A 23,975-nucleotide genomic window follows, 5' to 3' on the forward strand; every position below is an offset into this window, starting at 1 on the left:
ATTATATGGATTTAAATCATAGCATAAATGTAAAAATGGAAAATAGCAAGCCACATGAACTTATCTTATAAGGTCTTCGCACTTGAGTGCACTGCATCCGCAAAGGGCATGTTGAGCATTAAACTACAATAAAAAAATTATTCATGAAAATTAATTAGTTGCACAATCGAGTGAGATAGCCATCTTCAATCTGACAAGTATACATACCATTCAATGTTATATTAATACTGTAATCATCAGGAAAAGTGTGTATATCAGTGCCCAGATAGGGAGGCTAGAGGGTACTATCACTTGCCTAAGGTGAATCCTCAGGCTGGTGGTGGGAAGGAGGTGCCCTACTTCTCCATTCCAGACAGGCTCCAAGCAATGTCTGACCACTACCCTATCATCTACCAACTTCAATTTATTCTTTTTCAGTGGAGCATTGACCTCGAGGATGTCCTTTCATTGGAGCTTTGCATTTAGTACATTTGCGAGTACTTTTATTCCCAATGCTATTTAATATTTGATCCGCATCATCTGTTAGGTCTTGTAACTGCTGTCTTTGCTGTTCCACTAAGGAAAAAATGCAGATCATTACATCCTAAAATAATTGGAAATAATACAATTATCCCATACTTACAGCACGGATAAAGTGCATGACTTGACATGCTTGTTCCTCGCAATATATTTTTTTATTGCCTCAGCCTTGGATCGTTTGGTGGGAAACTGGCTGCACAAAGTTTCAGGTGCTTTTCCTCTATATCTTTCCATTATAGTTGAAAGATCTTGTTTATTAGACATGAAAAGAACATTCTTTACTTGTTCAACATATTCTACAAATTGATATGAAAAATAATTTGTTACTGATGCTTCAATTCTCATATTCTACAAAACATTCTAAAAATTAGCATACCATAAGATGGCTTCACAGACACTTGAGACTGGGATTCACAAATAGCTTCACCAACTGCATGTAGTTCTTCTTCAAATGGCGAATCGTTTGCTTCCCCAGTGCATACTTCAACATGCTCAGCTCCATCACTAGTAGATGGTACTTCCTCATCGAGTGAACATGTTTCCTTCAGCGATGGCTTATGGAGAGTATGTCGAATAATCTACGACACTTATATCGAATTTATATGACTAAAGAAAAATTAACATAAACAAGCGTAAACTTACTTATCTTCGCTTTCGATCGGTTATTTCGTCCTGTAATGGTTCAGGAATCCCAGCCACGTCAATGTTTGGGATAGCATCTTTCTTCAACCTTCTTTTGACCTTGACTTGCACGCTCAAATTAAGGTCAAAACAAGAATCTTCAAAATGCGCAGAACACAGACACGAGGTAGTGGAAGCCTCAAAACCCGGTCTATGTTTACGCACAAAATTTACCCATTTTCTATGTCTTTGCGGCTCTGTTTCTTTTTTAGGAAACAGATGCATCGACATTCCTTCGGTTTTTAATCATTGGCGCAACTAATTTGATTAGGTCCGCCAGCAACACAACGTTTTCCTCCGCGTTTCTTATTAAGATTACTAGTAGAATACGCCATGTTGATATATGTGTTCAACTTTCTACGTCACAAGTCATTAGCATACCGATCAAAAAGTTCGCAAAAAAAATGCTGAAATTCGTGACTTTGAACGTCCGTAAAATCACTTTCACCAATCCAATTTCAATTATAATTGCAGATTTAAAATCACTGAAACAAGGTCTTTCAATTTAGCTAATAAAAAAGGGGGGCTAAAATTCGTGATATAAACACTTTAAATATTCACAACTTCTCATAAGAGGAGACCTCCTTTAAGCGAACACGGACACCAAAACAACATGTAACATGTTTGTAAATGTCGATTGTCCAGGTTGGTATAGTCCTGAGAAGGACTCTTTTTGTTGTTGTTGACTGACGTTTCGACAAGCTTAGCGGTAGTCATCTTCAGAGTCATTTGACTCAGTCAACAACAACAAAACTACAATAAACGTCAGTCAACAACAATAAAAACAGTCCTTCTCAGGACTCTACCAACCTGAACGATCGACATTTACAAACATGTAACGATGCTCCCGGGTTCAAACCATTTACTTTATATCTCTCGTAAGCGGACACCTCCCGTAAGCGGAACCTCCCGTAAGCAGACACCTCCCGTAAGCGGACACCTCCCTTAAGCGGACACATCCCGTAAGCGGGCACCTCCCGTAAGTGGACACCAAATCGTTGCCCTAATGGTCCGTGTTTAGACTGTACCATATAATAAGGTAATTGCTTTCTGGCGGTGACGGCACATTGCCAACTTGTATTGTCGTCATTTTTGAAGTTTTTCGTTTTTTCTAAACTCGTCTCTTTTTGTAAGGTTTGAATGTATAGGACCTTTTTTCTTCTCGCGGCTGACCTTTGGCAATTTGTAGTAATTAAATAGTAAGATAAAACCGAAACTATCGATTCTTTGGCTTAAATTGTTTTCGGTTCATAGAAAGGCAAGAAGGACAGATTTTTCGGTTCATTGTACAGCTTTAGCATGGATAGATTATAAAGTACATTTTATGAGCGACCACGTGTTCAAAACGATCATTGACCGAGTATAATCTATTGCCTTGGATCAGTTGCTCCGGTTTGAAATGCTGATAATTAGTAACAAAACATGTGAACATCGAATTTGATCCATCATTTAAACTGACTGTACTTTGCATAAATGATAATTTATTGAAGTACGCTGTGAGATCTATTTTAAGTCAAAATACGTCACGCAACTTACAAATTTTTGCAAAAAATTCACAATGTTTCTAAACAGTTTCAAAATTTGATCGTTTACCTTCTCTGACACTACTCCACATTATCAGAGATTTCTGTAATTGACTGTTCAAAATTTTTTGGACAAATTTGGATAAAAAGTAAAAATTATTTACTAGTACTTGATTAATAATATACCTTGAGATATTTCTCGACTGTGATTGGTTGATTGTAGTGCAGTTTATCTGTAATTGCATTTTGAAAATGTGCAATTGCACTGTTAAAAAGCTGTAATTGCACTGTACTAGAAAAGTAATAAATAATAATCGGACTGTAGAAAGTGTAAATGCACTCTAAATCCTGTAACCTATTTTTTTAAGTCTTTCAGTGATTTATAATTGTATATAAAGATCTGATTTTAAGTGTTTTTTAAATTGAATTTTTTTGAGGTCGTGAGTGAAGAAAAAAATATTCAATGTAATGTGTTTTCACAAATATAGATAAAAATGTAGACAAAAGTGGAGACACAAAATTAGGAGTAAGCACAAATGTATTACTCAAAGGTAGTGAGATAATGGTAGACAAAAGTATCGACACAAAGCTTTAAACAGCTAAAAACGGACTTTAGCAAACCAGCTAAAAACGGACAAAATAAAATTAGGCAAAAAAGTTGACAAAAAAATAAACAAAAAGGTAGGCACAAATCTAGACACAAAGGTAGACACAAAGGTAGACACAAAGGTAGATATAAAGGTAGACGTAAAGGTAGACCAAAGAAGTAGACACGAAGGTCGATATAAAGGTAGATACAAAGATGGACACAAACATAGACACAACGATGATAAAAATAGGCGAAGATCAACATAAATTTTAATAAAAGATAAAAATGTCGACATAAAGGTAAACAAAATGCCTTCAATGAAATGACGACTTTTTTAAATGTCGTCTCCTATGAAATGACGACTTTCTTGAATAATGTCGCCATGGAATGATGAGTTTTAAGCGTCAACTTCTATGAACAAGGTACACAAACAAATAGAGTTAATGGTAGACATAAGTTAGATAAAAAGATAGACGAAATGTAAAAACAAAAGTAAGCACGAAGATAGAAAAAACAGACCAAAAGGTACACATAAAGCTAGATTATTTAGGTGTGTTCAGTTATTCTTGACCTGCAACCATTCTCTTGAGATTTGCCAAACAATGTTGCTCGCCCATGCCGGCTGATGCCAACAATAACTCTGATAAAATATTTTTTCGTATCAGATCACCAACATGGCTGAATTGCAAGTCAAGAATACACACAGATAGGGCGCATTGAAAACTGCAAACATGATAATCGTATACACAAGAAGATACAAAATTTTAGTGATATGCAAATAATTGCGCTTCTGGGATTTGAAAATTTGTTTTCACATGCAGTAGCATCCCAATAACCATAAAAAGTAAATTAAAACCAGTTCGATTGCGAATGGCTCTTTGATGCATTTTTAAATACCCATAAGGTCGTGCATACAATGTATGGTATTTGCAGTTTTTTTAGACACCCCGTATATAATGGGCGTGAGAGCACATAAAAGTACAGCTGAAAGAACCCAGATTAAATGTGAGCAGAAAAAACTACAGCAAGCATAATGACGGAGCAAGGGAGAAGTCAAATTCGATTAGGACAGCGATAACTTGGAGACAGACCGATTCGAAGAAAGAAGTTTAATTGAAAGACCACGTGGAGGGCAAAATCTTGTCAATCTTCACATTGAGTAAGAATTAGCGGATGAATGGAAGATATTCTCAACGAGGATTACACAATTATAAACTATCAAAACGGAGTTAAAACGATGTCTTCCCGAAAAACATCATATGTCAGTGGATATTCTGCGCCATATCTAAGCATTTGATAAGCATACTCTTTATTTGAAAGTTTTGACATCTAGAACTGCCGTAATACAACATATCAAATTTTATAAAGAACAGACGCAAACACAACTATACACACTGGTTTCTTAATACAGCTGGTTTCTTGTTCAAAGTATTTAGAGATGCATTTTGCAACGTCGTCAAATATACATTCAAAATAAAACTATAAAACTGTATAAACCTATGGTGGATTTGCTCTTGGTGCGACAAACCATATTATTCAATTAGAGGATATGACTCGTGAAATATGTACGATATTCATAGAGAATACTCTGCAAAATTTGAATGATAACATGATGCATTCAGTACTTTACGAAGTCCTGTAAGTTATTTATAGTTAGCTCTTGAATCCTTTCAAACAAGTTATCAGCAGTTAAAATCCCTCATCCATAAATGCAAAAGAAATGGAACAATAAAAATACTATTGACAATAGCCGCTAAAACAAATCTTCATAGCATCACAGTAAAAAACGTGCTTCTGTATGTGCAAAAGCTGTACGGACATGATTTTAAGTATGTCTTTATATATTGAACACATCCACGGCTATAAAAACAATGGATGTTTGTGTATGACTATCAATATAACGTACTATAAATACTTCCACACATTAACTCTTTGTACCACACACTCTTTGTACGACTTATTTTTACGATTATAATGTTTTGGTTTGATGCATTCTCTTTGGCTCGAAGCTTTTCTATGTTATTGTCATTTAATGGTCAATGAACTTTAATGGTCATTTTTTTGCATTAATTGCTTATTAAAAGGAATGTTACTTAAAATTGACCCTCTACCTCCAACGAACCCTGTCTGGAGTGAGATACAGTTAGATCTAGGATGGACTAAAATGTAAATGAGAAAATAGAGCTGGTTAATAATGCAAAAGGGCATTTCTATTACTGACTTTGTACTGAATGGAATGCGACACTCAGTATAAATCAGAAAACATACGCTCTCCGATAAGAAGGATGTAGGTCTCACGCTAAAAGTCACTCTTAAAAAACGAAGTCTTTTGATAAAATTTCTTTATGACTCTCTAGTAGCAGGTAGTCTTTTTTTTTAAATTTTAATAGTCAGGAAATTTAAGAGCAAACAGAATACCCCTACATTTTCTTATTCTTACGTGGCGACTTTTTGTAGTCCCACCTGTTGCGTACACCAAGGTATGTTGTCAGAGGGGCAAACCAAGGATCTTATGCACAGGAGGACAGTGATAGGCAGTCGAGCTTCGCTCTCAACGTCGAGTACTAATGATTTTCTGGCGTATTTGATCATTTTTTTGAACTTTAAAGTGAAAGAAAAAGATCAGATCAGTTTTGAATCCGAGATGGTGCAATCGCCTTTTAGACAGACAACCACAAGTGTTCCACTCGCTATGCAAAGAAATCAACAAGGATTCGAACCTGGGACGTTGCGTGACCGCCACACCAGCAGGTTTAACATTCAGCAAGACAAGAGACATGCAAATCTGATGACAAAATGTCAAGTGATTGGAACAAAATAACATTCAATGCTTCAGTTTATTATAATTCAGGCATAAAATATATGGTATAATTTGACAAATATTGAAAACAGGATTTACTTGGCCATTGAGAGAGAAATAAGACATTTTTAGACAATTTAAATTGTAACAGCAAAGAAGAAGACAAAAAAAGTTTGCCCAATGTCCGGTTTTGCCATGTGGTGTATCAAAACAATAACGCGCATGTTCGTCGTCATCTTAATGGCGTTGAAGGATTTAGTTGTATGTTTTACTGTTTGGACTAAGCTAACATATTTTCCACTATCATACATAAGAATATCGTAATAGCTTCTACAAAAACACGCAGTTACTGCGGAACAGTAACGACTTTTTTTACTTTGTTATTGATGTTTTTGCACTTACTTTTGGGCTTAAGCACTTATTAAGACGTTTGATGGAAAATCGTTCACTTTCTTTTTTTGTGAGGCGATGCTTTCATTTCAAGCTTAAACCTTTGCTGAATTTTCAAATTTCGTCTCCTATGAAATAACTTATGCACTTTACTATTACAAAACGAATTTTTCAAATGTCTCTTATGATAGCATTAACCACATTTCATTCGACTAAATTTGACAACGCAACATTCATTTCGTGACTGTTCGAGTACTTGGCGTGTAGTAAAGTACAAAAAAAGGATTTTTTTAAAGAAAGTATTTTCAGCTACCGGACTGCATCGGTCGTAACGACATAAGTTTAATCTTTAATGGACAGTATCTCCTTTAAACATGAGTGAAGATAAATAGATAGATAGTTTGAAAAACTATATTTACCCACAGTAATCCTGCCTATTTCCACAGAGGGCGTAAATAAGAAAGAAAATTTACATCTTTGTGTCTACGTTTGTGCCTACTTTTGTGCCTACTTTTGAGCCTACTTTTGTGTCTACTTTTGTGTCTACTTTTGTGATTACTTTTGTGTCTACGTTTTTGTCTACCTTTATGTGAACATTTTTTTATGGATTTATGTTCACCTTTGTCAATCAATTTTTTTGCCGTTGTGTCTAATATTGTGTCTAACTTTATGTCTACATTTTTGTTTATCTTTGGGTCTACGTTTGTGTTTGTATTTTGCTGAGCTTTTTTGTCGATCTTTTTGTCTACTTGTTTGTGTGGTTCCTCTAAACTTTGAGGTGACAAATTTCACAATGTGATAGTGTTCTCCTTCCACTGTCATTGAAAAACCGTTCAAGTTGTTTTTAATTGTATTTTTTTATTCACACCATTTTTTGAAGTTTAATAAGGTACATTAGCACCTCAATCACAGCCATTTCACCCAACAATTGCAACCTTATAACATTGCGGAACCTAGAAACGAGTCATGTTTACGACTTTATCCAATCATGGTCTTTGATCCAATAATTCGATCAATTTCCATAAATTCAATGACAGTTAGGTTAAGAGATTTTTAAAGATATGAGAATTTGAGATACTGATAGTGTAAACAAAGATTTCCCAATACACATTTTCATCAATTTGCTTCAGAGGTACTGCTATCCGTCATTGATTTTTGCCAAGTACCTTCAAACAAACATGAAAATTATATGAAATCTTGGAAAAGATATGTTCTTGATCATACGGTATTTGTAAAAAGTATGACGAAAAACAGAGAAAAAGGTAGGATAAACTCATTCCTATATTATGCTCACAATCAGTGCTAATGTACATAAAATGCCTTGTCTATTTATAAGTGTGGACTATTGATTAGATCTTTTCACTCAAAGCTACTGTTTCACCATATTGTGATATCACAATAAATATATCACAATAAAATTAATTTGAAACTCAGCAAAAACGATAAAATTTTCAACATTTTCATCAACATTATATCAACATTTTACATATGCAATTTGTTCTCGGGTATTTATGCAAAAATGTAGATGATAGAAATGAATTTTTTATTGTTAATATAAGGATAACATACCAAAAATTGTCATACCATATTTGAATGATTTCGAAAGGATTCCGTCAGTGTACAATGTCATGAGAAACTTGTGTATGAAACAAATCATGTAGCTATTCCAGAGATCAACGTTTTATTTCTAAGTAAATAGAACAAATGTTATAAAACGAAGTTTACTAAAGCTTATCAAAACGTGCCAGGAAGAAATACTAAAATCTGTGAAATTAGTTGATGCTGTAATTGTTTGAGAATAAGTATACTTCCTGTTAACATTTTAGTAATGAACTTCCTAATAAAATTAATGTTTATCTTTGAATAATTGTTGCTTCAATATTTAGTATGACGATAAATCAGTCTATAAATCTTTGATCTAAATACATAAATGCTACATCTATTAGATGTTCGTAATTATACATTCTTTGTGTAAAGAATAAGAAGTAATTTCGCTTACCTTTGACATATACCTTTTCGTCTCTACTTCATGATCACTGACGCTTAAAAATTTTCACCGAACACACAAACTTCTTGTTCAGTTAACATTGCAATAAGAAGAATTAAAAGTGTCTAAATTTGTAAGCGCTTCTTTTCTAGCCTAATAAAGATCACCTGATTCGCTAAAACCAAATCTGTAAACCAATGAAATTCTTGCTATAATAGGTTCTCCCCCACTTTCCAAAATAACTTTGCAAAGATTCTAATGCCTTTGTCCACAATAATTTTCCTAATGTGGTTATAGATTGTAGAAACATCATCGGAAATAAAATTTGATAGCAGTCGTTGAGTTAATCAGAGATAAAAATAGATTTTCATGTGTTGTGCTTAAAACAGTTTTGTGCTCATGTTTATTGCTCAAATCACACAAATTGATAACATATTTAGAGTTATATATCTAAACTCTAAGCACATCATTGTTTTCTGCATTTTCTACTATATGCCTATATGCAGTGACTTATGCAAGAGAAATGACAAAATAATAAAATCGAAAAGTTATATTTTGCTGGAGTAATTATGGTTTTACTTCAGAAGTTTAATGAGAAAAAGTATAAAAAATACAAAAATTGGTGTTAAATCAACAAATTTTCATGAAATACTATAAAAGTAATTATTTTTACAGAGTACATAATTGATGGAAATGATCACTCAATTTGTATAATTGAAACTGGCTCGCACACAACTCATTCACCTACTGCATCGAGTATGTTTGGTAGAATGCAGCTAAATTTTCCATTAAGCACTTTCATAATCTTTGAGTCACATAAAATTTAATATAATCATGGTTATTTTTTTAATGACAAAATGTTTTTTATATAAAAAGACATTTTGTGTGAAAGCCAGTTTCAAGTGCAAAAGTTTTTAAGTGATCTACAAAAAAAACTTAATATGTGGAAAGTTAATCACAAAATTTATAAAAAACATTGTTTCGTATTTGTCTTTCCCACGCTTTAGATACATACACTCTAATTACAATTCACAATATTTGTGCAGGGTTTTTTATACACTCTATACATTGCTTAATATGGCTAAATCTTAAAAAATCATAAATCATATTATACTTGAAAGAAACACTCTTAAACCGTCTTCGAAATGCACAGTGCTCTTGTGTGAAGCTTACGTCTAAAACTTCATAGTATTTAAGTACCTTGCTTAAAAAGTAAACTTTGTTCAAGATATTTATTGACATTAACAGGATGTAATAAAATTATTACTTAGTTTGTTATAACAAATCAATGCTCAATTTTATGAGTTCACATGTCTCGCTGTTTAAAGCTATTTAAAAAGAATTGCATCGTTATCTGTACAATAAGTTTACAAGTGGATCTCAAGAAGTTTTTAAATGATTTAACAGATAGATGTATTAAGGATGAAATGAATGAATATGTAAAACCCGTGTTATAGACGGATGAGAAATAATTAACTAAGACACTTAGCACCTTGATCTGCTATATAATTCACGTTGACACCAGTATATTATTCGGTAGTTTACAAATATTACTTTGCAAAGCTACACAAAAATGTTTAAGACCTTAGACTATTAACTCTATATTTAACTTTTACTTTCTAACGCTTTACTAAGATGTCTGAAATTGTTATCTCCTAGCTCGCTAAGTCGAATATTCAATTCATTACGTTTATAATCTGCACTTCAGTTCATAATCATGATTAAGAATACACGATACAAATTGCAAAGAGATTAAGCTTTTACAATTATCCCGTGTCTCTTTGGACAATTGTTTTCCAACTCCAAACAGCTTTGCTTATCAAATTTACACGAAATAAGCACAATTTTTTCTATGTGCCCACATTTGGATATAAATTTACATAAGTTAAAAGAATCCAAAGGCGTAAAAGAAACATTACGTATTTCTACAATGTTACTTTCCGTGGAGTTTAATTTTGTACAAGCTGACTTTATCACATCAATGTCTTGCATTTCGTATAAACACTTCATGCCAAGAAAACCAAGTGCTTTATCGCCGTCATCACGAAATAGATGAGAGATCCATTTTTCAAATCTAGAAAAGTAAAAAAATAGTAATTTACACACATGGCCGTCTGTTTGAATGATAGTGGTTTTTAAAGAGATGTTTGGAAGTATTTACCGAATAAATCATTAAAAATTTTAAACAAGTGCATTTTGAAGAAGTACTTGTAGAACTGAAGTGGCGGAGCTACCTTAAATCTTTGATGCACAAATTTTGTGAACTATTTTTCGTCGGACAGACAAGTTACACTCTTACACTTACACAAATTTCACATGATGTCACAACAACCGTACGAGGGCGGTTTATGTAAAGGCATGCAAAACTAGATACATCATACATTCATCGTTTTCAAGTGTTTTAGTGTATACAACTGAAAACGCCATGAAAACACTGGCGTGGATGCATTGAAAACGATGCGTTTTTATTTCGATGAAAACGTAGCGTTAGTGTGTACAGGGTATAAGTTGCACGTGTTTTTCTATGATAAAGCAATGGAATAATGCTCCTTAGAAGACTAGTTAATGAAAACTAATGAACTTTATGACAAATTGTAAATTGTGCAACACTATTCTATGTATAGAAACAACTGATTTCATGTTTTATAAACCATTTCTTATAAATTTTTATTTTTCCATCCTATTCTCTGCAAAAAACTGTCTGAAATCGAAGCAAAATCTTTAAAAGAAAATAATACATACAGTTCATGCTTGTTTATAAAAGAAGTGTAAACTCCACGATAATACCTTTGTTCAATATCTTTTGTTAATTTTTTCGTATTTGTTTCAGATCTCTTCATGTCTCCAACCAAACCAGCTACAAACTGTATTACCAAATGCCATTTAGGATTTTTACAATTATCCTCCAAAAACTTTTCAATGTTTTTCTCATCTTCAACTACATGCTTGGCAGCAAGAAACTCTTGAAGAGTTAAATGATCAAAACAGAAAAGAAGGCGTACACCAGTACGTGGTATTTCATGAAAAATACTTGATGTTTTTAAGATACGAGGGTCACTGGCATCTTTTTCATAAATTAAACTTCTTCCATCAATTCTATTGTATGCAATATGTTTTATTTCATTCATGTCATTTTCACACGGATCATTATAGAATTCTATTAGTGCTCTTTTATAGACCTCAGTTATAGTCTTTGGAACTTCTAATTCCTTTCGGAAGTTTTCGTTTAATATCTGACAGATCATTTTAGTGTTAGCGGGGATATAACACAAGCAAATCAGCTCAAGAGAACTCTCGATGCAGTTGATAATCTGGTGAGAGAAATCATTATTTTCAATAGAAATCTTGTTGACACATTTTTTAATCTGGTCATCAAAAAAGCCCACGATCTCCACAGTCCGGTCAAAAGGTAACATACGATATCTATTTTCGGCTGTGGGTCGTGATGTTATCAGAACAGTGGCATCAGGCAACAGTTTACCTCCAACCAGGTCACTTAACCATGTGAACACCGTTTTGACATAGGGCTGCTCTAGCTCATCATTGTCCAGTTCATCAACACCGTCAATGAGAAGGAGGGTTTTTTCAGGATGGACCTGTATAAATTGATAAATTTGTTCAAAATCTTGATTTGAAGCTTTATCGCATTCACTCAACATATCTTTGACAGAATTGTAACCCTTTTTTAACGCACAACATCTTATTAAAACAACGAGTTTATCTTGCCAAAATTCTTCTTTACTGTGTTTCCATTCATGCATAAGTTTTCTAGTCAACACAGTTTTACCAATACCTGCTCTTCCTATGACTAAAATGGAGCGTTCCTGTATTTCCCCAAAAATTTCAGTTGCTTTTATCGCATTTTGGATACATTCATCAGTTTTAAGATGATAATGAAAGATTTCATGTCGTTTACAAGTTTTAGGGTAAGCTTTTTCCAATAAATTTTCCGCTTTAATGATAACCTTGACAGAAATGTTAAAATTTTTCCAAGTGCTCTCATCATTAAATTCGTTCGGGGTTTTGTAATCACGAGACTGTTTTTTAATTTGCTTTGACCATTTTCTGATTCTTTTATGTTTTCGTAGCAAATAAACAACACAAAATTCTTTCTCTCTCATGAAAAATCTGTCCTTGCGTGCCATATTCACCAAGTAAAAACTCTAGAATTGTTAGTATGATCAAAATAACATCAATAATTGCTACAACTTCGATCAAGGCTTTACTTTTGGCACTTCTAGCGTTTTACAATCAAGAAATATTACATCGTTTGAGGCAGGAGCAGTGTGACTTATCCGGTATGTTTCTTTCATTGTTGGATGCCATGAACAGGAGTAGTCATTGGGAATCTTTATGGAGAAAAGTAACCAAACAAATGTAGTCAATGTGATGTGGCGAATAACCAAATGAATGATGTAAATAAAAAACGTAGGAAAACAAGGAGTCTTTTCACTAGTAGTTGCAAGTAAAGTTTCATTACTTTCATTTCTGTAGTTTTCTGTTATAGAACGAGCATGGTCTTGAACTCGATTTTTCACCAAATATCCATAGATAACTGCCAAAATTATAACAATACCGAAATTCAAACATACCATAAGCAAATTAGAAATTTTGTAATTCATCTCATTTTTGTATTGAATAAAACAGCTTAAATCGATGTTTTTTATAAGAGAAGCTTCTCTGGTTGCTGATATGTTCTTGTTATAACAATGAAATGAATCATCATCATGTAATGTTAATGAAATTCCAAGACTGATGAATCCTACGATACCAAAGATACCAAGGAATATCCTACCAAACCAGTGAAAACTGTACCACGGTATGATGTCAAGAAAATGTAATTGCATTTTGTTATCCTTTCAAAAAAAAATTAAATGAATACATATAAAATCTGTAATGTATGCTAATTAGCTATGTAAATGAGCATTCAAAATATATAAATATGCACTTGTTAAGAGGCAAGTGATCTTCTTTCTTACAATACCAATATAGTGTGTTGACGTTATATGGCGCTGTAAGTAGTCAATTCTTATGAATCCGTGGGAATTTAAGCATTTGTAGTTGCAAAACTTGGTGTTTTTCTTAAAAAAAACGAAAAGATGGAGCGAATTATTGGTTCAGCTCCTCAAATGGACAGGCAATCGAAAGATTTACCCAGTTCTTGGAGTTCGTTCAAAGAACATTCTCAATTTATGTTTGAAGGTCCATTAAAGGATTGTTCTGAAGCTGAGCAGATAAGTTATTTGATGATTTGGGTAGGAAAGAAAGGACGAGCAATCTACAAAACGTTTGCACTAACAGACGAAGAAAAGAATAAGCTAAACAAACTGTATGGACAATTTGAAATTTACGTAAAACCAAAGTCCAAAGAGGTGTTTGCTCAATACTTGTTTCATGCCAAAATACAAGACCAGGAAGAATTATTTGAAAAGTTTGTAACTGAACTTAAACTGTTAGCCCGTGATTGTGGATATCGAGAAGCTGGCGAAATGGTAAGAGACCAAATAGTATTTGTAGTCAAATCGTCTAAAGTTAGAGAAGATTAATTCAGGGAGGATCTTCGCTGACATTAGAAAAAGCAATCGATATTGGTCGTGGAATTCAACTGAGAGAGCGTAAACAAAATCAAAAAGGTGGCAAGACTGCAGACAGTCGCCGGAAGCAATCAGGTGAACAATGTGGAAAGTGTGGATACCTTTACTTATAAGGTAAATGCCCTGCTAAAGGTAAGCAGTGCAATAAGTCTCACATATAACCACTTTGCAAAAATGTGCTAAAGCACTGGATTAATAAAGGACAAAAGAAAAATACATGGAGTTAACATTATAAAGGAATTCAGTGGTGATGAAGGCAAGTTCATTACATGCGTACAATCAGAGATAAATGTCGTAGGTAAGAGCAATGAGTGGTTTGAGACACTAAAATTAAAAGGTTAAACTAAAAAAATTCAATTAAATACTGGAGCAAAATGTAACACAATTTCTACGACCATCAACAAAAGCTTATGTTTAAGCGAGCAATTGACTAAATTAGATACATCACTTAAATCTTATTCGTTATACCCTCAATAGTGGTACATGGTACAGTAGTTTAGCCAGTGCTTCACAGATAGAACTATTACAATGTGAAGTTCTATGTAGTAAATGTAAAAGCATGTCCAGTTTTGAGTGCTAAAACCTGCCAAGACCTCAATTTAGTGAAAACAGTTTATAAAATTGCCAAAGAAAAATCAGAGGGACGGATTACCGATGTAATTAATCTAGAACAAGATTATCCAAAATTGTGTAAAGGATTAGGCTGCCTTCCCGGAAAAAAGAATATTTTATAAGACTACAATCTTATGCAAAACCAGTTATTCAACCACGTCGAAAAGTCGACATAGTATTAAAGGGCTTAGTTCGAACTGAACTAGATTGCATGGAAGCAGAGGGAGTAGTTAAGAATGTGCAAGAGCCAAAAGAATGGGTCAATAGTATGTTCTGTGTAGTCAAACCTAATGGAAAATTAAGAATATGCATGGACCCAAAAGATCTAAATAAACTAATATAGATAGAACACTATCCAATGAGAACGATTGAAGAGATATTGGCGCATATGGTTGGTGCCAAAGTATTTTCTGTTTTAGATGCTCAATCAGTATTTTGGCAAATTTGTATTGATAAAGCAAACTCAAGGTTATGTACTTTTAATACGCCGTTTGGATGCTATCGATTTACGAGGCTTCCGTTTGGAATAGCATCAGCACAAGAAGGGTTTCACCGTGCTATGTCTAGAATGTTGGAGAATTTAACAGGTGTGGACTCTATTATGGATGACATCATCGTATGTGTATTGTTCGAGTATCGTAGTTCACAATATCTTCTTTGTGTGGATAATTATTTGAAGTGGTGGCAATAGCAAAATTAGAAAGACTTACTAGAGCTACAGTGACACACTTAAAGAGCATGCTTGCGTGGTTTGGACTCCCGGATGTGGTTCCTTCCGATAACAGACCTCAGCAATCAGGTCATTAAATTGAAGAGTTTCAGAAGAGTTATGTGTTTTAGCATGAAACTTCCATCCCTCGATACCCGCAATGTAATGGAGAGGCAGAGCGAGCGGTTCGAATAGTGAAAAATATTCTGCAGAAAGCTCAAGATCCTTATAAAGCTTTGCTTGATGACCGAACTACCCCTTTGGAGGGAACTAGGTTTTCACCGTCACAACTATTAATGAATCAACGGTTAAAGTCTGTTATACAGGTAAGGAAGTCACTGTTGATGAACGAGAATGCTGATCAAGTTAAGAAGGTGTTAGATAAAAGAAAGCTTATTCCTTAAGCAAGTTAGAGTAAAAGAAGTGGTCCTCAACTACCACCATTAGAGTTTGGTCAAAGTGTTCGTATTCAAAATGGAAGAAAAATGGCTACCATCAACGGTGATTAGAAAACACAAAATTCCTTGGTCTTATGATTTTGAAGACGAAAATGCATCATAGTACAGGAGAAATCGCAGTCATTTAAGAGTAAATAAAGCTCGATCTGACGCTAAACGACAAGAAAAATCGAATAATTTAAATCAGGAATCAAATTCTAGAAATTTGGAAAGGTTGAGCATAAAAAGCTTCAAATCTTCAGTAGCAGACAATGCTCAGAAAAATAAATCTGGAAGATTAATTATACCGCCAAAACGCTATGATGCAAATGACTTTCGAAAGTAATGATTTAAGTTCGTTTAGTCATGAATCAATTAAGTCGATTGTAAGACATATTATTTATTACTAACAATTTTTTTTTAAAGATTAGATGGTGTAATGTATGTTAATAAGTTATGTAAATGAGTATTCAAAATATATAAATATTCACTTGCTGAGAGTCAAGTCATCTTCTTTCTTACAATTACTTTCTTGACGTTACAATATCGTTCAGTTTTATAAATCATTTTGTCATGCATATGGAACATGTTTTGAAATAAGTGAATTTATATTAAATCTGACATAGCACAAAGCCTTATATATACCTAATCATGATACTAAATCACTAAAAACATTGAGTCAGAATACATTTGCAATACATAGCTACGAGATCATGAAAAGCATTCTCAAGCCATTTGTTGAGCACTATTTTGTCACAAAAATCGTATAACTAGCAACAACATCTTATAGCAATAGATGTAAAACTAACATTGCTTCTTAATTTTTTAACATTTTGTTAAATTAAATATTACTCAACAAAATTTGTCCAAAATACAACATACAGAATGATCACATGCCTCTACACATGTCGCAAAAAAAATCAAAAATTTTGCTTCATTTGATAACGAAGTCGTCTTTATGAAAGTGGCATATTCCATGTGTTTTTCTGCAAACGTCTAGCTAAGTCATTCATTAGCCTTTTTCAAACAAATTGTTCGTTGCACAAATTTGGTTCACTATATATTTAAATTCGAGCAATTTTAATAAGTTAGCGTGGTTAGTTAATTTTTTCATTAGTTTTTTGATTTTTGTATAAAATCATATTATTACCACGAAAGCTATTGAATGAAATGCATGAAAGCAGCCATTGCTTAAACTATACCTTGTCTCCTAAAACATCTTGAAAGATTACATTGCATTTCCTAAATTCTAATAAACGATACTACCTATCTATGCTTACTTTGCTTTTCGTTTCTATGACGTTTAGCTGGCGCTTTAAATTCTTCACCACAAGTTGCACCAAAGGATGAGCCTATTAGCTACGACTTTTCACACTTCGACCAAATAAAGAAGTTTGAAGTGAAATGGAATCGGACTTTTTTCGTGTCAAGTAATACCAAATCTATATAACAATGAAATTCACCCCATGATAGCTTCTTAAGCCTGTACATCACATAGAAAATAAGATTTCCCAATTTCTTTATTTTACTTTGGGATATTTCTCAATGGCAATTGGTTGAATGCAGTACAATTACTCTTATTGCTTTGTGGTAGAGTGTAATTGCGCAGTTATGTAGCCTGATTCTGCTGAAAAGCAATAAACGTCATAAAACAGGCTTCTTTTCTGTTCATAAAAAAACAAGCAGGGCCGTAGTTAGAAAGCTAATTGTGCTGGTGTGTGTGTGTGGGGGGGGGGTTGGGGCAGGCGGTGGTGAATATTCATATATTCAGATGTGCCAGACTGATTTCTTTAGAACGCTAAATCACTTTCAAAAGAAGTCCGTTGGGCACAACTGAACATATAGAAAAAACCTCAATTAGCGTTCTAGCTACGGCCCTGAAAAGGAGAATCTAAAATTCAAGAAATACATAAGAACAAATTAAGAATAAAGTAATAACAGAAAATACTGTTTTTGTAGTGAATGTTGGGCCGCGCAACGAGAATTCTGAAGCGATAGACAAATACAAAGCAAGAATTTAAGAGTTAAAACAGCTTAAAACAAGAAAAATATAACTTTTGCGTTACAATAAGGAGTGTAGCTACTGTCTGCACTTTCATTGGTGCTTCGTTAAATAATTTTACTGCATAACAGTTTTTCTATCCAAATGCATATAGCTATCGTTTGCTTGTAAAATACGCTATTTATTTTTTGCAAAAAATATACATATATTCTCACTTCCTTTTTGACAAAAAATAGAGATTAAAAATTGTTGTGTTGCAACGTTTTACTTTTTTATTGCTCTCTGATAAAAGAAACTATCGAGGTCTAAAGAGCACAAGCCATTACAGTCACATGTAATGAACGGAAACCAAACTCTAGTAGTGTTTTACTTTGTGGAAGAGAGTGAGCAAAGATATAGAGAGCACAGATTTTTAAATTATCTACTCTATAGAATACATAACGTTGAATGATTGCACCGAATCTGTAATTTGTTGATTGAATTTAGTTATTTCATCCTTGTATTTAAAATTTTAACCCACTGGTGTAATGTTTGCTTTTGGAAATCTATTGATGGGGAAAAAAGTTTTAATTGTTTTGCATTTACTTTTTTGTAAATATTTTCAATATAAATTTTGCAAAAATCATTAATAATAGCAAATTGAAAACCATGATTTGTTTTTTGTCTACATCACTTTGAATACTGTATTCTTAATTATTTTCTTTTAAATTTAAATGATATAATACAGGCAATGTCGCGTGTGATTGCTTAACACCCTTCCACTCAAGTGATCGAAATCTCTGGCTATGAATATGGACTATCTCTATATCCCACACTTGTTACAAAATCTTTACATAATGAATGATTTGTATTCAAGAGATCAAACTATGACCTTTATTTATTGTACTTGTGCAACGCTTATTGCATTATATAACAATAATACAAAGTCTATAGTTAAGAAATATCATTAAGAGCACGAAGAGAATCAAATATTTGTGTTGACGAGATTAGAGGCTTTTCGCGCGTGTGTTATGAAATAAAACAAAAATCGCGCAAAACTATATCCGTTGCGTCATAATAATGCATAAATTAATAGTTTTGTAACGTTTTGGGTATGTGCATACACATAACTTTTAAAAAAAGATTTTACTTAGTTTTTGACATAAAAATCGGAATAGATTATCATTGAAGATAGCTGTTTTGTCAACTAGATAGAGCCACATAGATGTAAAGATACTTGACAAATATGCAGAAATACTTTAACTCATGAATTCATGAATTCAAGGAATTTCTAAAAAAAGGTTTTGAAGTTAGACAGTTGTAGAAAAACAAAGTTTCTGTTCATTTTTCCATTTTATCCTCTTAAACAAACATGGGCTTCAATTCTAAGAGGAAGATGATTGGGCTTAAAGCTTAAATCAAACAACAAATATCACAATTTTATTTATTTTAAAACTTAATTACTCAAACGATGAAATTTTCAAAAAATTTTATCGACATTACGTAAATTTACTCTGATATAAAACTTATCGCCGGGTAGTTATACAATAATAAATATCATAAAATTGTTTTTGTTCTTGCTAATTTGTCGAGAACATACCACAAATAGTTTTAGCATACTTGAATGATTTTGTAATTTGTCTGTCAGTGTATTATGTCATAAAATACTTGCATGTAAAATGATTATGTATTCGAGAAATCAACCATTCGACTTAAATTATATCCACAGTTAAATGTAAATAAAAAGGTTTGATATGAAGAAATGCCATAAAAAACGCGCCAGGAAGAAATGCAATGCGAAATCAGTGGGAAAAAAATTTTGCTGTAATTGTTTAAGTATAAAGTCAACTTCCTGTTACAATTTAGTGAATGATTGCCTTAATTTCATTAATTCCTTGTTTTCTGAAATTCGTGCCTTTTTTTATTACATTTTGCGTTGATATTTAGTGTGACCGTAGTCCGTATACAAATCGTCGATCTAAATACATGAATGCTAAATCATTTCATCTGATAATTTCTAAATAACGACATATTCATTATGTAAAGAGGGAGAAGTAACTGTACTCACCTTCGACAAATATCTTTTTGGTTTTGTTTGAAGATGGCTAACGCTGAAGACTATTCTACAAGCACTCAAGCTTTGTGTACTCTTTGCTGTGTAACTAAACAAAATATTACTGAATAAACATGCTCGAACTTTCTTTTTGGCATAGCAGAGATCACGTGGGTCGCCAACGCTAAGTTTGTGAACCAATAAAATTTTCGCTGGAATGATTTTTCACATGTGCGTCATAAAACATTGCCAAGACTCTGATGCCTCTGTCTTCAATTATCTTCTTGAGATATTTGTAAACGAAATATGAAGACATCAACATCATACAATGTTGATCATTTTGAGAAACCCAGTTTGTGTAATATGTAACTTATACTGTAAACGGATTGATCTGGTGATGATTGTTGTTATTAAAACATAATAGATGATGCTTTATGAGTGTAATAACAATGGAAGAAAATTATTAGTCTTTCACAATCTTTCATCATTTCACATTTGCACCGTCACTCTTCCCTATTGCTGATGATCTTGTCTTATTATACATTAACTCACATTTAACCAATAATTCAATTATTTTATGACTTATATTTAAATATATTGGCAATAACAAATCCCTGGTTTTGGCTGAATTGAATGCTAATCTTTTAAAAACTTTTTTCTATTTCTTTAATATAGATAAAATACCTAAAAAATAATTGATAAAGCTAAGCCCAATGTTTGGCAAATATATTTGGACATTTATACCCTAGAATTAATTTATTTATAAAAAAGCAATGTTTTGAAATCGAGACAACTGCTGGGATAATAACTGTAATTTCCTCTTTTGTTCTTAGACTAAAGAAATGCACAAAGAAGATTCTAAAACGATAATGGCATGCGCAGAAATCAAATGATTGTAAACTTGTGTAGAATACAATTTACGATAAAGTATAGTTTTGAAGGAAGAAACTCTACATATCGTTTATAAACAGGCTATGTAAAAAAGGGCAACCTTGGATGTCGATTTTCAAACGACACTTATAGAATTTGCGTGACTCATTAACTGACCCCATGGAGGTAAAATTGCAAATGAATAAACTAATGCAAAACATTTTGCAGCTAATGCACATTCCAAATCACAGTACTTTAAAACTTCTTTCATTGCAGTTACCCATCCTCGGAGAAATAATTACAGCTAAATCATGCAAAATCTTAAACGTCGGATGAATTCAGACATTTACCAAAATAAACCGTCAATATGTAATTATGTCATATTTGCCATAAATTTATTAAATAACGTGACTCTCAATGTGACTTTTAATGTGACATCTTATGATGCAGAATTTGTATTACATAATCAGATTATTCTCATGATCTTTCAAGTAATGCATAGATATTTGAGGTATTTATGCCTATAATAAACAAATATATGATTATACTAACACTCGTATTTGCTTATTCGCGACATTTTATTAAAAAATGGTACATTCGCATGTATACAAAAAGCTTGATATACGTCAATATCAAATTTCAAAACATTTTTAGTGTAAAACATTAAATTCCAAGTTTTATTATTGCTGCCATCTTGGTCCAAGATGGCAGCAATAATTTAACTTACCCCCTACAAATACCACATCCATTATGTCGGTCTAATAAAATGTCAATCTTTGCATAAACGTTTACTTCTTTATGTATGCATATTAAGAAAATCCAAACTTTCAACATCAATTAAAGTGGTTCTATGACGAAAACTTAACGTTAAAAAATCATCGATTTTAGCATTCAATAGTTTAAACACATATCAATTATTGCTTTCATAAAATGTAAGCAAAAATAATAATATAACGAGGGAGTTATGAACATTTGAAATGTCTAATTTTCATGTCCGCCATTAAAATCGGCCACTTTGAATATTTGCAATCAGCAAAGGTCTGTGACGTCATAGTCTTAACACGGCAAGAAGCGCACATTGGAAAGTATACAAAGTAATATTTAAATAGAGCAAAAAAATGTCAAATTCATCGAGATCTAGCTCGCTATCTGAGTCTTCGATCGAGACAAACGCATCGATTTCTTCATCGTAATTTGTGACGGCAAATTCGAATGAATCTAATTCGGAAATTTTGCCATTTGTCGATAATATTGAACCGCTTGCTTCGCCCGATGAAATTGCTGAGTACGAAGCTACAGTCGCAGAAGAACGGCGGGTTGAAGACATGCTGCAAGATCGTTTTGATGCCCGTGTTGATATTACTTCATGGTAAGATGTCATTCTTCGTGTGCTACTTTGATCTGAATCGTCTGCCGTTAGCTATGATAACTTTATGGAAACATACAATTTGGCCAATAATAAAGGTGTGAATGTGGCCATTGTTCGTTGGATCTTGTTGTCAACCCTCAAGAGTGCCGATGCTGCATGGAAAAAGAGCAATGCCGTGGTAAAATGTATCAGTTCGAAATCGATGAAATGAAATGCATTTTGGATCACCCTGGCTTTAACGAAGTTTGCCTGAACGAATTTGTTCTTCAAGCAGCTTCGTTAGGTTTAAAGACCAAAGGTCATTGCATGATATTGACACTTCATTTTGTATTTCCTTTAAAACCTTTGTATAAATGTATATTATATATTGAAAGTTTGCCTGGATGTATTATTGGTTCTCTCAAATTGTGAAATTTTATCATCTGCAATATGTGTAGGTACATAATAATTGCAACTTGTGCTAACCTGACGCCGCTCTCTTGACGTTGTTGGTGTTTGCGATTTCTTCCAAATAGTAGGTACGGCACTAAGTTTGAGCCGTCTAATCATACCACCCAAATGGAATAAACGCTCAAAATAATCATCCGAGAAGTGATTCGAACAAATCATAAATCGAATTTCGCGCGAACTCGGATTAAAGTTTACGCGCTTCGTCTGAACAAATTTAACCCAAATTCTTCTCAAAGACTCGTCGTTTGGGCTTTTATGTAATGAAATGCCTGTACGTCTATCAGACTAATTACTGCAATCTTGCACGACACAGCGTGTTGGAGGCATGTTAAAAAATTGAGTTATACAACCTTTTAAATCTCTATTTGCATATAGTGTTATATTGTAAACAGCCGTGAGTTAAGGCTATGACGTCACAAGCACCTTCCTTCTTGAAAATTGAAATATGACGCATTTTAATGGCGGCTCTTAAAGTTCAAGTTTTATCGCTACGTAACTCGAGCAGCATGAAATACATTGCGCTAAAATTTCACCAAAAGCGATTTTTTTACATACACTATTAATCTATGAAAAAAAAAACGAGAGGCAAAATTTTCGTCATAGTACCACTTTAACTAATATATAGAATTAATAGAATCCTAATATTTCACTTTCTAGAAGTCCGTCTGTAAAAGAAAATAGAATCATCAACTTGGAATTTATTGTTTTACACTAAAATTGCTTTGAAATTTGATATTGACGTATATATTAGCTAGACGTTTGCACAAAAACACATGGAATATGCTAATAACAGAAAGACGACTTCGTTATCAAATGAAGCAAAATTTTTGATTTTTTTGAGTAATTGTACTGCATTCAACCAATTGCCATTGAGAAATATCCCAAAGTAAAATAAAGAAATTGGGAAATCTTATTTTCTATGTGATGTACAGGCTTAAGAAGCTATCATGGGGTGAATTTCATTGTTATATAGATTTGGTATTACTTGACACGAAAAAAGTCCGATTCCATTTCACTTCAAACTTCTTTATTTGGTCGAAGTGTGAAAAGTCGTAGCTAATAGGCTCATCCTTTGGTGAAACTTGTGGTGAAGAATTTAAAGCGCCAGCTAAACGTTATAGAAACGAAAAGCAAAGTAAGCATAGATAGGTAGTATCGTTTATTAGAATTTAGGAAATGTAATGTAATCTTTCAAGATGTTTTAGGAGACAAGGTATAGTTTAAGCAATGGCTGCATTCATGCATTTCATTCAATAGCTTTCGTGGTAATAATATGATTTTATACAAAAATCAAAAAACTAAAGAAAAAATTAACTAACCACGCTAACTTATTAAAATTGCTCGAATTTAAATATATAGTGAACCAAATTTGTGCAACGAACAATTTGTTTGAAAAAGGCTAATGAATGAC

At 33.0% G+C, this 23,975-nt stretch overlaps 1 protein-coding gene and 1 long non-coding RNA gene across 2 annotated transcripts; both read right to left on the reverse strand.

Moving 5' to 3' along the window:
- LOC124436692 lies at positions 1–1,032 on the reverse strand. The gene is made up of 3 exons (XR_006945435.1): positions 918–1,032; positions 208–555; positions 1–123 (listed from the first exon to the last, which is right to left on the reverse strand). It is a non-coding gene; the product is annotated as an uncharacterized LOC124436692 (long non-coding RNA).
- An 8,005-nt stretch (positions 1,033–9,037) lies between these two features.
- Positions 9,038–20,119, reverse strand: LOC124436809 (NACHT, LRR and PYD domains-containing protein 3-like). The gene is made up of 6 exons (XM_046986782.1): positions 19,891–20,119; positions 17,122–17,283; positions 13,285–13,345; positions 12,970–13,044; positions 11,277–12,838; positions 9,038–10,563 (listed from the first exon to the last, which is right to left on the reverse strand). The coding sequence occupies exons 5-6, from the start codon at positions 12,632–12,634 to the stop codon at positions 10,242–10,244; spliced, it is 1,680 nt and encodes a 559-aa protein (XP_046842738.1). The 5' UTR covers positions 12,635–12,838; positions 12,970–13,044; positions 13,285–13,345; positions 17,122–17,283; positions 19,891–20,119; the 3' UTR covers positions 9,038–10,241.
- Positions 20,120–23,975: the final 3,856 nt, after the last annotated feature.

The sequence above is a fragment of the Xenia sp. Carnegie-2017 genome, unplaced genomic scaffold (assembly GCF_021976095.1).
Source record: "Xenia sp. Carnegie-2017 unplaced genomic scaffold, XeniaSp_v1 HiC_scaffold_16, whole genome shotgun sequence".
In the NCBI taxonomy this organism is placed as follows: domain Eukaryota; kingdom Metazoa; phylum Cnidaria; class Anthozoa; order Malacalcyonacea; family Xeniidae; genus Xenia; species Xenia sp. Carnegie-2017.